Here is a 16,789-nt window from a genome sequence, read left to right as displayed (position 1 = left end):
TTCTATTATGTTACATAAAGATTTGGCACCTTTAGAATCTTCTCATTTTTGACTGGGCACGGTGGCTCATGCCCATTAATCCCAGCACTTTGGGAGGCCGAGGCAGGCAGATCACTTAAGGTCAGGAGTTCAATACCAGCCTTGCCAATATGGTGAAACCCCATCTCTACTAAAAATACAAAACTTAGCCGAGCACAGTGGTGGGTGCCTATAATCCCAGCTACAAGGGAGACAGAGGCAGGAGAATTGCTTGAGCCTGGGAGGCGGAGGTTGCAGTGGGTGGAGATCACGCCACTGCACTCCAGCCTGGGCAACAGAGCAAGACTGTCTCAAAAAAAAATTAAATTAAAAAAACATAATCTTCCCGTCTTCATTCGCCTCGGATAATTGTATCGCAATTTTCGTTAACTTTCAGTGTTTATATTATTATGATGCTAGAAATACTGTTCACCACTGAGCCAAGCAGTACACTATACCTTTCCTCTTTTGTACAATGTTTTCTTCTGAAATTAATAACTGCTTCTTTTTTGGTATATACCTATTGCTCATTCTTCTCAAATGTTGCAAATGATCAACAAAATGTCTCAAAATGCAATTTTCCTCATAGGCCAGGCATCAGATCACTATCAGCTGCACTTCTTTTCCTGAAGACCTGCCTCCCAGAGCCACCTCCTCCTGGGCTGGCTGCTTCTAGAGTTCCTGCACAGCTATCCTCCTAGGGCTCCCCACAATTATGCCCTTTTTCTTCATTTCCTTTCTCTTGGGTTTGACCACTCAATCCTATCCTTGCTTATCTGGCTATCCAGGGAAATTTTGTCAGAGCTCTACAAGTAACAGGAACATTTTTTAATTGTGAGCTTTCATATAAAACACAATATTTAACCCATTCTAAAGATTCAACTCTTGCAGTGACAATTCATAACTGAAAGATGCTCCCTAGATTAAGACTTTAGTTCTAAACCTAGAGTTTCTGTAACTTGGGTCACTAGACATATTAGGGATCTGTGGTAGTATTAATATATTTTCTTAAGGAGTCTATTGTATACTCAAGTGTGAGAAACACTATCTAAACTGAGAGTAATGGCCCCTAACAGTGCCCTCTCGACTTCAGATTCAGTGGGTAGAAGGGGAGCTTGGAAGGGGGCAGCTTTGTCACCCAGATGTCAGCTGCCCTACCTCTGTGTACAGTTGGCGTTGTGGGTACTTGCTTAGCTAACAGGACAGTGCATGCATACACACACACACACCTATTAACTATTTCTTACTCTTTGTATTTTTAGTCTCCACTGATGTTAATAGCCTATTTTTATAGACTGGAAAGTCCAACTTTGAAATGTTCTATTCTTCATCTGGGCCTAATCAGTCATTCTCCACTAAATAACTGGCTTATTTCTTTTTTCCCTTTTTTTTTTTTTTTTTTTTTGAGACAGAGTCTGTTGACCTTGTGATCCACCCACCTCGGCCGCCCAAAGTGCTGAGATTACAGGTGTGAGCCACCACACCCGCCACCGTGCCCAGCCTCTTTTTGCTTTTTTTTCTTTTTCTTTCTTTCTTTTTTTTTTTTGAGAGGGAGTCTCACTCTGTTGCCCAGGCTGGTGTGCAGTGGCACAATCTCAGCTCACTGCAATCTCCGCCTCCTGGGTTCAAGCGATTCTCCTTCCTCAGCCTCCTGAGTAGCTGGGATTACAGGCACATGCCACCATGCCAGGCTGATTTTGTATTTTTAGCAGAGACAGGGTTTCACCAAGTTGGTCAGGCTGGTCTCGAACTCCTGACCTCGTGATCTGATTGCCTCAGCATCCCAAAATGCTGGGATTACAGGCATGAGCCACCATGCCCAGCCCTTTTTTTTTTTTTTTTTTTTTTTTTTTTTTTGAGACAGGGTCTCACTCTCTGCAGTGGCATGATCATGGCTCACTGCCCCGACCTCCCTGGGCTCAGGTAATCCTCCCACCTCAGCCTTCCAAGTAGCTGAGACTACAGGCACGCACCACCATGCCTGGCTAATTTTTTTTATTTGTTTTTAGAGATGAGGTTTCACCATGTTGCCAAGGCTAGTCCTGAACTCCGGGGCTCAAGGGATCTGCCCACCTTGGCCTCGTAAAGTGCTGAGATTACAGGCGTAAGCCACCACACCCAGTCAGCTTCTTTCTTAAATAGGCTTTTAGTTTAGAATAGTTTTAGACTTACAGAAAAATTGTAAAGATAGTATAGAGTCCCATATATCCCAAACCTACTTTCTCCTACTATAAACACATTAGTACAGCAAATTTGTCACAATTAAAGAATTAATATTGATACATCATTATTGACTAAAGCCCAAATTTTATTCAGATTTTCTTGTCTTTTCTATTCCAGGATACCACATTGCATTGTGTCATATCTCCTTAGGTTCTTCTTGGTTGTGACAGAGTGGCAGACTTTCCTTGATTCTGAAGACCTTGATAGTTCTGAGGAGTACTGGTCAAGTATTTTGCAGAGTGTCTCTCAACTGGGATTGTTCTGATGTTTTTCTCATGATTAGACTGGGGTTATGGGTTTTAGGGAGGAAGATACAGATGAAGTGCCATTTTCATCACATCATATCAAAGTTACATAGTATCAACATGACCTGTCACTACTGAGGTTGACTTTGATCATTTGGCTGAGGAAGGTTTTGTCAGATTTCTCCACTGTAAAGGTACCCTTTTCCCCCCTTTTCTTTTCTTTCTTTCTTTTTTTTTTTTAATTTATTTTTTATTTTTTTGAGATGGAGTTGTACTCTGTTGCCCAGGCCGAAATGCAGTGGTACAATCTTGGTTCACTGCAACCTCTGCCTCCCGGGTTCAAGCAATTCTCCTGCCTCAGTCTCTAAGTAGCTGGGATTACAGATGTGCACCACCACACCAGCTAATTATTTTTTAGTAGAGATGGGGTTTCACCATGTTGGCCAAGCTGGTCTCGAACGCCTGACCTCGAGATCCACTCACCTCAGCCTACCAAAGTTCTGGGAGTACAGGTGTGAGCCACTGCACCCGGGCTTTTCCTCTTTCACACCTTCCAAAAGGAAGTCACTATGTGGAGCCTACAGTTAAGTAGGGATTTTTATGCAACTCCTTGAGGATGGAGTATCTACATAAATTATTTGGAATGGTTCTGCATGGGAGATTTACCTATTCTCTCCTGCTCATTTATTTAGTCAATCTTTTTTTTTTTTTTTTTTTGTGAGATGGAGTTTTGCTCTTGTTGCCCAGGCTGGAGTACAGTGGTGCAATCTTAGCTCACTGCAACCTCCGCCTCCCGGGTTCAAGTGATTCTCCTGCCTCAGCGTCCCAAGTAGCTGGGATTACAAGCATGCACCAGCCACCATGCCCGGCTAATTTTGTATTTTTAGTAGAGACAGGGTTTCACCATGTTGGTCAGGCTGGTCTCGAACTCCTGACCTCAAGTGATCCACCCGCCTCGCCCTCCCAAAATGCTGGGATTACAGGCGTGAGCCACCGTGCACAGCCTGTTCAATCATTTAGTATGGACTCCTGGACATGTATTTGATACTTTGGGTTACAATGTAATAATACTTTATTTAGTTGCTCAAATTGCTTTCACCATTGGGTGTTCATGTGTCCTTTTCACACATCCCCATCACTGTGTGTTTGGTTTTGTTTTGTTTTTGAGCACTTTTTTACTTTCTGGCACAACAAGATGCCCCAAGCTCATCTGCTTTTAAATGCCTGTTTCATTACAAACACATGTTTAAAAATTTTAGGCCGGGCATGGTGGCTCACGCCTGTAATCCCAGCACTTTGGGAGGCCGAGGCGGGCAGATCATGAGGTCAGGAGATTGAGACCATCCTGCCTAACACAGTGAAACCCCTCTCTACTAAAAATACAAAAAAAAAATTAGCCGGGCGTAGTGGCGGGCGCCTGTAGTCCCAGCTACTCGGGAGGCTGAGGCAGGAGAATGGGGTGAACCCGGGAGGCAGAGCTTGCAGTGAGCTGAGATCCGGCCACTGCACTCCAGCCTGGGTGGCAGAGCGAGACTCCGTCTCAAAAAAAAAAAAAAAAATTTAATACCTATTTTCATAACTGATGTGTCTTATTAGAATTAATTACTGTTTCACAACTTAGGAGCTGGGACAAATTAGTTCACTTAGGGATAGTAGAAATAGATGTTAAATAAAACTTTCCCAAAACACCTGCTCCCCTTCCTCTAATCGTTACCTTTACAGGAACCATAAACTAAGGCCAGAAACCTCAGAATTTCCTTCAGCTTCCCTCTCTGCTCAGCCAACCTCTTTCTTGTCAGTTTGACTGTTTTTCAAATGTTTGCCTTCCTCTCCTTCCCATTGTCAGTGCTCAGCTCAGACTTTGGTGCCTCATAGGATGGGCAGCAAAAGTCTTCTGTCTGCATGGTTTCCTGTGTCCACTTGCTTCTCTGACACATCCACCCTTTTCCCTTCTGCCAATTACCACAAAACATCTGCTAACTCTTTGCTCAGGATGGCCCTGCTGAGATTGGCATTCAAGACCTTCTACAAATAGGGTCTTCCATAGCTGCATCTCCCAGGACACCCCACCCACAGGCGTTCTGTTCTGGCTGCCTCAGAATACTGGGCCCTGGGCCTGGGGTTCTCAGCCTGGAGAGTCCTGGCATCCATCTTCAGCCTGTTAAACACAGCCTAAGGGCTACTTCTTCATCTCTAGGCACTCTTACTGACTCTATTTGTACCCCCTGTTATAGCCCATGTCATTCTCTGTCTGTCCTACAGTTGTGGGTCTGTCTCTCCTGCTAGATCAGAAGCTCCTTATCGGCAGGGACCTGTCTGTCTTATTAACCTTTCTTCCCCTCATGATGCCTGGCCCAGGACTCCACGTTCAGAGGCAGTTTAATGTCTACAGAATTGATGGATGCTCCACACCCTGTATTCATAAGCCTGGATTTTGCTGCTAAACACCAGAGGGCACTGTTAGCATGTTGATGAAGACGATTATGACCCCCCCCCACCCCCCATCAGACCCGGAAGGCGGGGAATGGCTTATGAAAATCTTGCTTCTGTTTTAGGATTGCATGAGACTTACTGCACCTCAATTGTTCTAAACACATCTGTTTGAATTTATTCGTGAGGCACGTTCCAGTTGGGATTAGAGATGAGTTTGAAAGCTACTAATGACGGTTCCCCCTCACAGGTCAAATCCTCAGACAAGACCTCTTTCATAGTCTCTCCATATCCAAAGTGGCTCTCCTAACCCACCAAAAATGTCTCCCAATTACTCACTGAGAGGCATCCAGCTGCCCTCTCCTCCACCAAAAATGGCGACTGCCAGTCCCAAGGGGAATGTGGGACATGATTCTATTCCTTTTCTGCCCCACCCTCCTCCCACATGCACACATGCACAGGTACATGTCCACCCGAATGCACACTCACTGACATCAGGATCTCTGGGTGGTGGCCCAAAGGCTCTAGCCTCTATGGGCAGGGTGGGAGGATGCTATGAGAAACAGCACCTCCACTGGCCCTGACCCTAGGGAGACAGCATCAGTTTCCCATGTGTCCCCAGTCACAGCATCATGCGGGCCCCCAGGTATGAGAAGTCTCCCTAGTGAGCCGGGCATGGTGGCTCACGCCTGTAATCCCAGCACTTTGGGAGGCCGAGGTGGGCAGATCACAAGGTCAGGAGATGGAGACCAATGTGAAACCCCGTCTCTACTACAAATACAAAAAATTAGCCGGGTGCGGTGGCGGGCTCCTATAGTCCCAACTACTCAGGAGGCTGAGGCAGGAGAATGGCGTGAACCCGGGAGGCGGAGTTTGCAATGAACCGAGATCGCGCCACTGCACTCCAGCCTGGCAGACAGAGCGAGACTCCATCTCAGAAAGAAGTCTCCCTAGTGACTAAGCCAGGAAGCTCCATTTCAAAGAAGCTGGCTATTTGCAAAGGTGTCATGGCTTGTACATTTTTCCAAAAAACGACAGAAAAACTGAAGAACTGATTTTTTTCCCCAAAACAAAAAACCCTTGCCCTCACTTCTCCCTAGCAAACCTGCTCTAATCCTGGGATCCCTGAGCAACGTGACAGCATGAGGTCCAGATGGAAGGGGTAAGCCCCAGGAGCCCCTTCCCCTTGTTTTTGGTGTAAACTGGCTTCTTGACCCTGCCCTACACACACCTCTAATAAACAGGAAGGCATCTGCGCCATTAGTATCCATCCTTTTCAGAGCATCTGAGACCTGTCTGGACCATCAAAGCTATCTCCAGCCCCCCCCGAGCATACTGGAGGAGACACCAGCCTTGCCAAAACAATTCTCCATTGTGTTCTTCCCCTTAGAAATCATGGGTTTGTAAACAGCCCCTTACATTTCGACAGGTCCTGCCCTGGCTTTGTGCTGGTGTGTTGTTTTTTCTTCCCTGAACAATGTCCTTTCCAGTAGGGCCAGCCGTTCACACCATTGTCTGAGACCCTTGGACTACAGGAAACATCACCAGATTCTTATCAGCTGGGGGCAGCAGTAGGGGGGTGAACAGATGAGATCATGTCCACAGAGCAAGTGGCTGGTGTACCACATCATTCCCCTATGCCTTCATCTGTGAGAGCAGAGCCCACCTCACCCTCCATCAATCTGGGCTTCATGTGTCCTGAGTCCAGTCCCCTCCATTTGGTGGTAGACACCTGGACTCTGTTCCAGGCCTCTGTTGAGTCACTTTGGAATCCTATCAGCCCACAACTGTCTCCTTGCCCTGGTCATTCCTCACAGCAGTGAAACAGGCCCTTTTGGGTGGATTAGGGGATACTCTGGTCATCATCCTCTCTGGGGTAAAGCGGTCAAAACTGGTCAGCTGAGTCCTCCCATCAGCAGTGTCCCTGCGTGCAGGCTATTAGCTAGCCACTGGAGGCCTGGCCCAAAGCCAGCCCATATCCCTTACATGGCCTCCCTGGAGACTGTGCAGCAGCCCTCGTCCTCAGTGGAGAGTGATTTTTTAAAGGCTTCATGAGGAACCAGGAGTTTCCTTAATGGAAATCCAGCAAGGAAAGTGAAAGGCTTCATTAGGACGCAGTCTCTAAGGGAGAGGGGCCCAGTAGTGGTACCCACAGCAGAGGCGGCCAGGGACTGGGCAGTGAGAATGGGCACAGGGCCACAGCTGCCTTGCCTTGTCTCCTGCACACCCGAGGGATGGCTGAGTATGGAAGGAGAGCCAGGGTGGGGCCCAACAATTCCCAGGCACCTTATCAGATTTTTATTTATTTATTTATTTATTTATTTATTTATTTATTTATTTATTTATTTTTTGAGACAGAGTCTTGCTTTGTTGCCCAGGCTGGAGTGCAGTGACACGATCTTAGCTCACTGCAACCTCTACCTCCCGGGTTCAAATGATTCTCTTGCCTCAGTCTCCTGAGTAGCTGGGATTACAGGTGTGTGCCATCAGCTAATTTTTGTATTTTTAGTAGAGAAGGGGTTTCACCATGTTGGCCAGGCTGGTCTCGAACTCCTGACCTCAGGTGATCCACCTACCTCAGCCTCCGAAAGTGCTGGGATTGCAGGTGTGAGCCATCGTGCCTGGCAACCTTTTCAGATACTGTGTCCAAACCTAGCTCTACCCACTGTCCCTCTCTCCAAGTTTAGAGTCTTAGAAGACCCTGGGAATTTGTTCTTGGTGTATGTTGAACTTCCTTCTTGTAGAATCCACTGCAATCCAAGACTTAGGTGAGGTTGGGATGGGACCTTAACTGGGATGGAAACTGGGCTATTTCTGAGCAACTACCTCCTAGCTCTAAGATGTGGTTGGCCAGGGGCGCCTCTGTTTGCTGGATTTCCAGAGGCATGTGAGCCAGGCTTCTGGGGCCCACCTGGCTGGAGCTGCAGCTGGACCCCCTGCCAGCCCATAAAGAGGACAGGCTGGCGGGAGGTACACCAGGTTCCTGGGGGCTGCTACCTGACCACTCTTCCAAGCAGGGGATTCTAGGGCTGTCTAGGGCCTGACCCTGAGCTTAGCCAATGAAAGAAAAGCCCAGGAGTCACTTGAGAAAGTGGAAACTGCTGTTTTCCTCTTATTCTGACTCCTCCCTGCCCCCCACCTTCTTAGAAACGATTCTGTTGGATGGCAGGACAGCCACAGACTAGGGGTGAATGCTAGCCCTCCACAGAGGACCATGCCAGACACAGGAGGGGCCAGAAGTAGGCTGGGTATGGGAGGACGAGAGCCGGGAACAGAGTACAGTCCAGGCCCAAAGGGCAGCAGATTGGCCGCTTGGCAGCCCTGTCCTTGGGTAGCAGAGTCTACTCCGGCAAGGGTCATAGGAAACCAAGATGTGGCTATTTCATCAGAAGGCTGGGGCTTCCGGAGCCTACAGGCTGAGAAGGCAATTACTAATTAATCAAGCTCACATGTTAAGGGAGGGAATTAACCTAATCAACATTTTTCCAAAATATGTTCTTCAAAATGTTAGAAACATGAGATGTTAGCTGCTCCATGGGAAAAAAGAGAGAACCAAATGTTTTGGAAAAGCACATAGCACATAGTAGGCATGCACATTAGCAAGAGATCATCACAGGACTTCTCAGGGCCTTCACAGGGCAAGCCAGCAGGCAGTATTTCAGCTCTGTCAGGGCCAAAGGGGCAGAACACGGGGACCACAAGATCGTGGAGGGTTCCATGGGATTATAGTTATCTCTTGGAACCACTGGGCTAGTCTCATTCTCTAAGCCCCTTTCCAGCTCTAAACCTGTTTGGGAAGTCATGGAACAGAGGCCCCAAGAACAGAGGAAGCTTTAGACACAGAGGAAAGAGCTTTGACAAGACGAGAGAGAGGCTGAAATCACTGAGGCAGGAAATAGGGCTTGAGATGGGAGGGGGAGGTGGCGTGGACCAGGGAGGGGTCTGGTCCAGACGGGTCTTCCAGGCCACCCTGGGGAGAGTGGTGCATGAGGGAAGAAGGGGGCTCCGGAGCCCACCTTCACACACCCCTCCCAGCCCATCACACTGTGCCAGGTGGGTGCCCTGGTGACACTTCTCAGTCAGAGGTGATGATGCTTCCTGGGGTGGGGTGACAGGGTTTCAGGCTCTGTCAGGCCTAAGTGATCGTGGAGGGCGCAAGAAACAAAAGGAAAGGCCAGCTCCAGGGCCCGGGCTGCAAGATGAGACTTATGCCTGACCTGTTAAGACCCCTAGTCTACAGCATGGATTGAGGGACCTGCTCAAGCAAGAGGCCCAGGGAAGTCTTCCTGGGAAGGTAGGGTTATGACCCTTCAATCTTCCTCCAGCAGCAGTGGAGTCTGCTCTTCGGGCTGGGGTGTTGATGTCACTGAGGAGTGGGAGCCATGCCCAGACGGACCTCCTGCAGTGTGCCCAATAGGTCAGATGTTTGGGGCCTCCCCTCCTTTCTAGAAACCACAGCCCCCACAGCACAGCCCCAGTCCCCCAGCCATGAGGACTTAATATCCATTGGTATGTGGCTTGGGATGAAGGCAGGAACCATGCCAAGTGTCACTGTGTCAAATGTCAAGTGTTATTATGAAAAAGGAGCAGAGCTGCCTACGTGCCCAGCTGCCCTTTGCCAATGTTTTTTTTCCTCTTTTGGTTCAAGATCCTCCTGAAGTCCCAAGAAGGTCAGTCTTACAAGCCCACAGGCCAGGATGTTCCTCATTTAATGAGCAATCTCGGCTTCATAGACAAAGCCCTCTAACTCCTTCCTTCCCCTGATACCCATCTTCCTCCTTTCTAGAAAGCACCACCCAGTCTCTTTCTTTAAGTCCTTTTCCAGCTCTAAAACCTGTTTGGGAAATCATGAAACAGAGGTCACTCAGGGTGACCTTCTTTCTCATGCAATGGATGGCAGGGCTCTTCATTTTCAGCTCATGTGCGTGGCATCAGTCCATTTAGTACAATACACAGATACACAGTAATGATATAATTACATGATGCAAATATTAACTTCATCTCTTTCCTTGTAAATTCGGCTTTTCTCACCAGAGCTCAGGGGCAGTCATGACAATAGTAATTACAAGAAATATGCTCTGAGAACAGGGAAACCACAAAGCCCATCTCAACATACAAATACAAAAATAGAACTTGCACATACAGGGCGTTTCCAGGAGTTAGTAGCATACAGTACCATGGGTGGGTTGCAGTTGGCAGAAGCTGTCCACTTTTTCCAAGTGCAGGTGTTCGTTGCTGAGGACCTTGTGCTCCTCCTCCCTTCATTTTCTAGAGTAACTTCCCAGAGAACCCTGCCTGGAGCCTGCCAAGCCAGAGTCCAGCCTAAAGGCCCAGAGGGCTGTTTGTTTCTTTCTGGCCTCCCTAGGGTAGAGGGCAGAGCTGGCTGCAGCTCTGACACCCTTTCTTGGAGCTCCGCACTCTCTCCTCCCCTCTTTAATCCCCTCTGTCTCCCCTCCCTTCTGCTCTTCAGCCCCTATCCTTTCCTCCTTTCCTCCTCTGCTTTGACCAGCTGACCCCCCAGCAGATAGCACTGCAGGCTGGAAGGCTTCTCAGGGCGTTGATAGGTTAATCTCTGCTTCTGGTTCATTTACTACATGGTCAAAGGGGAGACAGGAGGGGGTGTTTCAGGTCCCAGTTCTCTGGAGGTGCCAGGGGTAGGGAAAAGATAAAACCCAAGGCAGTCTGGGTTTGAGTTTCAGTGGGGCAGGGAACCCTATCTTGCTTTTTATCTTTTTTTTCCCCTCCTTTCTTTGTCTTGGTTGTTTTAATGGAGGGAATCTCAAACCCGGTGGTCTTATATCTCTTGCCAGTCAGTTTTGTGCGTCATGAATGTGTTCATGTGCAGGCTGGGAACAACTTTTCATTTAGTCCTCCTCCTCCCCTCTGTGCTCCCCAGCCTGAGAAACTGCTGATGGCAAAAACACCTCCGCTACGTGCCCAGGCAGAATGCGTCCTTGCCATCCGATCTTTACCCCCAAGAATCAGCAGGACTTACACTTCGTTTTTTTCTCTACCTTGTTTCCCCCTTAAAAGAAAAGCAGTCTTCCTAAATCCATTTAGCATAAAACAGAGATTCCAGAGATGGAAACACTGGGTCTTACAGGTGGCTTCTGAGCTAACTGATGCCATCCTGAGTCCTCGTGGACACCTGTTCCTGCCTGGGTCCCACAGTCTATCCTAAGGGTCTCCTGCCCTATGTCCATCTCCATATCCTCTCAATCTTCTGCCTCCCTGGCCCTGATTCTGAGGACTGCAGGGCTCACAGAGCCTCCACATCCCCAGCCTCCAGGGCTGCGGCATGCTTACATCACCCTGGGAAAGACAGCCCACTCTTCCCGCCCGCACCCTTCCCCAGCTCCCCTGCCCTATCTCTAGTCCACAGACACAAGGGACAACAATCCCCCAGAACCCACCCCTCCCGGCTCATGGGCGTAGAGAGCCTGACAGTGGGGAAGGGGTCCTCTCAGGAGGGGTAGGTATCCCAGCAACCCTGGCCTGGGGAAAGGAAGTCAGGCTGTGAGATGCCCCCACCTGGTTTACAAAGTGAAGCCTGAGCCCTGACCAACCCAGATCCCTGGGGACTCTAGCAGTCCATGCCTCTAGATTATCTATGCCTCTCTGTGATTCTCAGATGGAGAAGAGGTGGTGGGCAGTGGCAGAGAGCCACCAAGATATCATGGCACGACAGGAGGGGAGGTGCATTGTTGCTCCACCTTCCTAACACCTCCATGTTCCCTCCCCACGTCGGTCAGGTAGGCTCTTCTTATGGAATGTTAGCTTAGAGGCCATTTCCACCCTCCTCTGGCTCCCTGAGAGCCTGCTACCGGGACACCCCCTAGACCCACCCACACACCCACTCTGAGGGTCACTCAGAATGGCCATTGTTCTGTAGGCTGGGAAAGAACCACCCAACCCTCTTGCCTCTGGGCACACCCGGAAATGTGCTCCGGAAGCCGGGCCATCTCTGAGAACAAATGGCAGATCCCTTGGGGCTGCCAGCGGCCAGAGGGTGCTGGCTCCAGCCGGGTCTGAGACCACAGAGAGGGGCAGGGAACAGGCCTCAAGCACCCGGCCCCTCCATCAGACCCCAGTCTTTTCTGTAGGTGGCCCAGTAGCAGTGTGGGGGCAGAGACACCCGTCTCTAAGAGGCAAACAGACGTCCTGACCCCCTCTGCCCTAGCCAGGTGGGTGGGAGATGCTGGGGGCTGCTAGTGGGCTCCCCTAGCCCATCCTGACCACCCCTCCTCTGCCCGCTTCTACGTGGCCTCCACCTCCCGGGGCGTCCGATTGTGCTCAGCATGCACCCGGCTCTTCATCTTCTTGCCTAGCTCCAGCCCTGCCCAGCTCTTACCCTTGGCCTGCTTGCCCCGGCTCCGGCTCCGGAAGGAGCCTGAGCATTCCATGGTGCCCCTGCACCACACGCGCTCACAGTACTCATCCACCCGGGGCAGGTTGGCAAAGCCGATGAGCTGCAGGATGTCCTTGTACCAGGCCTTGGGTCGGGTGGAAGCCAGGCCTCCCTGGGCTGGGGGCTCCTCTGGCTTTCGCTCCGGAGGGAACACGTTGTCCAACTGTGAGGCCACAATCACCACCAGAGCCAGGCGGACCACAGTCTGGGAAAAGCCATGCTCCAGAGTGGTGCAGGTGTATGTGCCCGCATCGAAACGGCTGAGCCTGCGGAACAGCAGCCCTCGCTCCGTGTGCAAGACTCGCTCGTCCATCTTCACCTGCCAGGCGGGTGGGAGGGCGTGAGTGGGGTGCCAGTTGGGAGTGTACCATCAACTTCTCTGCCCCAGCTTTTCTGCCATCCTTGGGGCCCAGTGCCTGGCCACTTCTTGCCCTGTTCTCCCCTTCCCAGGAGAGGACCAGCAGCTTGGCAGTGTGGGCCTCCTCTAGACCACAAGCTAATTCAGGTGGGGCCTCACCTTCCCATAGCCCAGGAAGGAGCCTTCTCAAGGATTTTACTGGCTGGTTTCTCCCTTAGTCAGAGGACACCAATCTTGGCCTCAGAGGGCCCTGGCACACATTCCCAAGGAACAGAGGGGCTAAGATGTTATCCCCTTAGCCCTTCTGGAGGTACCATCCCATCTACAGGCTTTTCTCAAGGGAGGGGCTGTGCCCCTGGGCCCAGGACTAGGCTTCAGAACCTCCCTATGCTGCACACATGCACATGCACGCGCGCGCGCACACACACACACAGACACACACACGCGGCCTTCCCATCCTGGTCTGAACTGTTCACTCCCCCGATGGTGCGAGCTGACAGCCCCAGCCCAGGGTGGGCTGAGCGCCCATCACAGCGTGGGAAGCGGGAGTGCCGTTCTGATCCCAGCTGGCCTCTGGCCTGGACCCTGTGTGGGCTTTAGTCTGCACATCTGTGTGTTGAGGGTGGATTGCTTGGGCCGTTAGCTAGTGTTGTGAAACACCATCTTGTTGCTCCCCTCCTCCCCTGGGGAATCTTCTCAGTGCCCAGCCCAACAGCTGGCCCAAGGCTGGCCTCCCCCAGTTCCCAGGCTGGAGGGAGAGCTCCTCCTGTAATCAATCCACTCCTGCCCCTCCCCTTCCCTGCCCCAGCCAATGCCCATCCTCAGGCCCCAGACTTAAGCCATCCCTGGGATTGACAGACCTTTCCGGATGGGGGAGGAGAGGGCCTGAGCAGACAGCTGGACTCCAGGGAGGAAGTGTGGGGCCAGGCTTTGAAGGTGGAGGGCAAGGACCAGTGGTTAGGGACCCAGAAGGTTCTCTTCTGTTGTGTGTGTGTAGCATAGGGAGGTTCTGAAGCCTAGTCCTGGGCCCAGGGCACAGCCCCCTCCCCTGCCTGGGGCAGAAGAGAACCAAGAACCCCCGGAGAAGAGAAACCTTCAAAGATGAGCCATGTGTGTAAACATGGAAGACTTACTGGCCAGCCCAGACCCTCTTCCCTCTCTTCCATCACGCACCCGCCTGACTGGGGGAGTTCCAGCCACATCTGGCCTGGGCATTCCCAGAAGGCAGACATAGGGCACCTCCATCTAGGCACCCCAGGAGCCTAATACATACTTTTCTTAGGTTGATCTTGGCAGGTTCTCCCCAGAACCCCTTTCTAGGGCTCAGGTCTTGGGGTTCAGGATGGGAGGTGACCTCAGGACATGGAGGCTGGAGGCAGGGGTCTCCTCACTCACCTGGTCAGGCCCCTCATCCCCTGGCCTCTGCAAGAGCCAGTGGACAGCAGCCTGGGGAGACTTGGGCAGGCACTCCAGGAAGGTGCTGTTGTGCTCCGTGCCATAGACCGTGGTAGCCGCCACAAGTCCCACTGCCTCCTCTGGAGAGAGGCAGAGGTTGGCTCAGCTTGGGAACTATGGGACCCAGATCCCAGTGCCACCACCTGACACCACAGCTCAGAAGCCCCACTAGTATGACAAGAACTTAGGCATCCATGGATCCCCAAGCCAGCCACTGTTCCAAAGGCCCTGCTTCCATGCACTAGCAGGAGCTACACAGAGAGGGAAACAGGACTATCCGTCATGACAAGACCATTCTGAGAACACACTTTGCAGGGGTGGAGCCGAGCCACAGGGGTGAGTTCCAGCCCAACCTGGGCCCTCCCACCTGCCACCACTCACCTTCCTGGCTCTGGCCCAGGCACTGCAGGACAGGGTTGCCATGCCAGATGTCCTGCCGGCGGAACCGGCGCTTGCCGAGGCTGGGGCGGTAGTGGGTACAGGAGGCACCGTCCCAGGCACAATATGGGTCCCGGGCTAGGCAGCACTCTGCACAGGCAGTGCCGTAAGTCTCACACTGGTGCAGCCGCAGCTGGGCCACACCCAGCCGAGAGCCCACATACAGCATTTGCTGAGGAGGGACAGAAGTAGAGCCTGAGGTGAGCCCGGGCTTCGCCCACACGCAGCCAGGCTCTCAGCCCCTTGGCTTCCTGAGACCCCTGCCACTTGCAGGAAATCTTCCAGAACCTCTTGGATTCATTCAAAAAATAAAAAGTGTTTATCACCCACCTGCTGCGTACCAGATTCTGTGCCAGGATACAGAAGAGATGGAGGAGAACCAAGACCTGAGATGTTTTCTGTAAGGGACTTCTCCAGGCCCTCCCAGCTGCTGACCTTCGCCCTCTATCCCAGGGGCCTTTATCCTGACTTGTCCCTGACTTTAGAGGTGCACCTTGCTTTAAGCAATCCTTGCACAAAAGTTAGGATTTGCACAAAGATACACTGAAGCAGATAAATATGGGGAGATGGGTTTTGCCACTTGGCAAATATAGTAGGCCTCTAAAAAGTGGCCTTGTTGGACTTAACATCTGGATTTTGTTTTCAGGTACACTTTTGCCTCCCTTAGGAACTGGGCTTTGTGGCTATCCCCTTATCTGGACACGGCCCCACTTACTCGGTGCTTCCAATGCCCACTGGCCACTTGTTGCAGGGGCTAATCAGGCCTGCCTCAGCACAGCTTTCCCCAGACTACAGTGGAGCTTGAGGAGGCTACGGAGCAGGGGCAGAGGAGGAGGCTGTGGAGCAGGGACAGAAGAGGGGTCCAAGAGGAGGGTGGCAGCTGCTCTTACCCTTTTGACAGAGATCTCCATTTCAGTGATAGGTGTTGGCACCTGGGGAAGGAGAAGGGTCTCAGCGTGGGTGGGGTGGACCAGGACCTGTCACTGCACCCCCGCTTTCAGTCTCCTCCAACCCTGGGGTGGGAACCACCTAGCTCCCAGGCTGGGTCTTGCAGTCCTTGGCAGCTAAGGCTGCACAGTCTTTCCCAGACAATGGGTTACACGAAAGGCCCCCTGGTCATGGCTGGCCTCCAAGCAGGAGGCTTGGCTGAAAGCACAGAGCTAGAGTGTCCCCTCTCTCCACTTGTTCCCCAGCAGTGAGGCAGCTGTCCTAAATTACCCAGCTCAGGTCCAGGAGGTACAACAGGCCCCCAAACACAGACGATCCCCTTCCTGAGTCTCTAGAGGGGCCAAGAGAACATCTAGGAGCCTTGGGGTCTCAACCATCTCCTCCTTGCAACGCGAGCCCAACAGGGTTTTGCTAAGGGTTGCTCCCCTTGACCATCCCTCCCAGCACCCCAGGCACTTTCAGCTCACAGGCTGTAGCTCTGGGCCTCCAGTCATTCATAAGTGGCTGCAAGGCCTCTGCCACAGCAGAGGTGGCAGGGGCATCTCTTTCTGCACCCTCTCCTCAGCATCCTGCCAGCTGCAAATTCAGTAAAGACAGGCTGGCTCCCTACTGGGCTTGCTCCTGCATCCCTGTAGCTAGGCTCAGACCCAAAGATGGGCTTGGAGGGACCCTTCCATCAGCCCCTTGCTTACCTTAAACACCTGGAGCTCCTCCAGAACCACTTCCTCGGGTTCAGCTGAGCCCCCTGCCTGGAGGGCGATGACTTTGAGCACGGAGCCTGAGTCTGGGGCCAGGGAGGAGGGGTCAGCGGGACAGGAGGGGACAGCCAGGGACCCCACACCCCTCTCCAGCCTGGCCACTCTTGCTCAGCTGTCCTACCAGTCCCCAGGAAGATGACATCATAGGTCCCATCCTCTGCCTCCACGCGGTCCACCACGATCTGGTGCAGCTGCTGGGCCAGGTGGGTCTTGACAAGGACAGGGCGGCCATGCTGAGGCCGCACAGGCCAGAACATGAGGGGGTGGGCGCGGGCAAACTGCAGCACCTCATCTGGGTAGTCCTTGGTGCTGCCAAAAGGCCGCCCTGGCTGCGCAGTCATCTTGCTGGGGCACTGTGGGCAGCAGGGAAGGGAGGGCCTGAGGTATCCTGAGACGGCACACACACCCCCACCACCAGTCTGTTTCCACCCCAACCAGGGCAACCTCTCTCATTGCAGGAGGGCTCTCCTCTCCCCCCCCCCCCCCCCCCCCCCCCCCCCCCCCCCCC

At 52.1% G+C, this 16,789-nt stretch overlaps 1 protein-coding gene across 2 annotated transcripts in view; it reads right to left on the bottom strand.

The window, feature by feature from the left end:
- Positions 1–9,606: 9,606 nt before the first annotated feature.
- SEMA3G (semaphorin 3G) overlaps positions 9,607–16,789 on the bottom strand; it is an 11,832-nt gene continuing 4,649 nt past the window's right edge. Inside the window, exons 11-16 of one of the 2 annotated variants that reach the window (XM_023195558.3) lie at positions 16,403–16,634; positions 16,216–16,307; positions 15,466–15,507; positions 14,519–14,747; positions 14,078–14,217; positions 9,607–12,643 (exon numbers count right to left, since the gene is read on the bottom strand). In XM_023195558.3, the coding sequence (XP_023051326.2) occupies positions 12,173–12,643; positions 14,078–14,217; positions 14,519–14,747; positions 15,466–15,507; positions 16,216–16,307; positions 16,403–16,634 (1,206 nt within the window). In that variant the 3' untranslated portion in view covers positions 9,607–12,172. The remainder of the gene's footprint in view (positions 12,644–14,077; positions 14,218–14,518; positions 14,748–15,465; positions 15,508–16,215; positions 16,308–16,402; positions 16,635–16,789) is intronic. The other variant, XM_023195559.3, reaches the window with a different exon arrangement.

The sequence above is a fragment of the Piliocolobus tephrosceles genome, chromosome 2 (genome assembly GCF_002776525.5).
Source record: "Piliocolobus tephrosceles isolate RC106 chromosome 2, ASM277652v3, whole genome shotgun sequence".
NCBI classification, from domain to species: Eukaryota; Metazoa; Chordata; class Mammalia; order Primates; family Cercopithecidae; genus Piliocolobus; species Piliocolobus tephrosceles.
The sequence above is the reverse complement of the archived record's forward strand: the minus strand, read 5'-3'. Positions and strand labels throughout refer to the sequence as shown.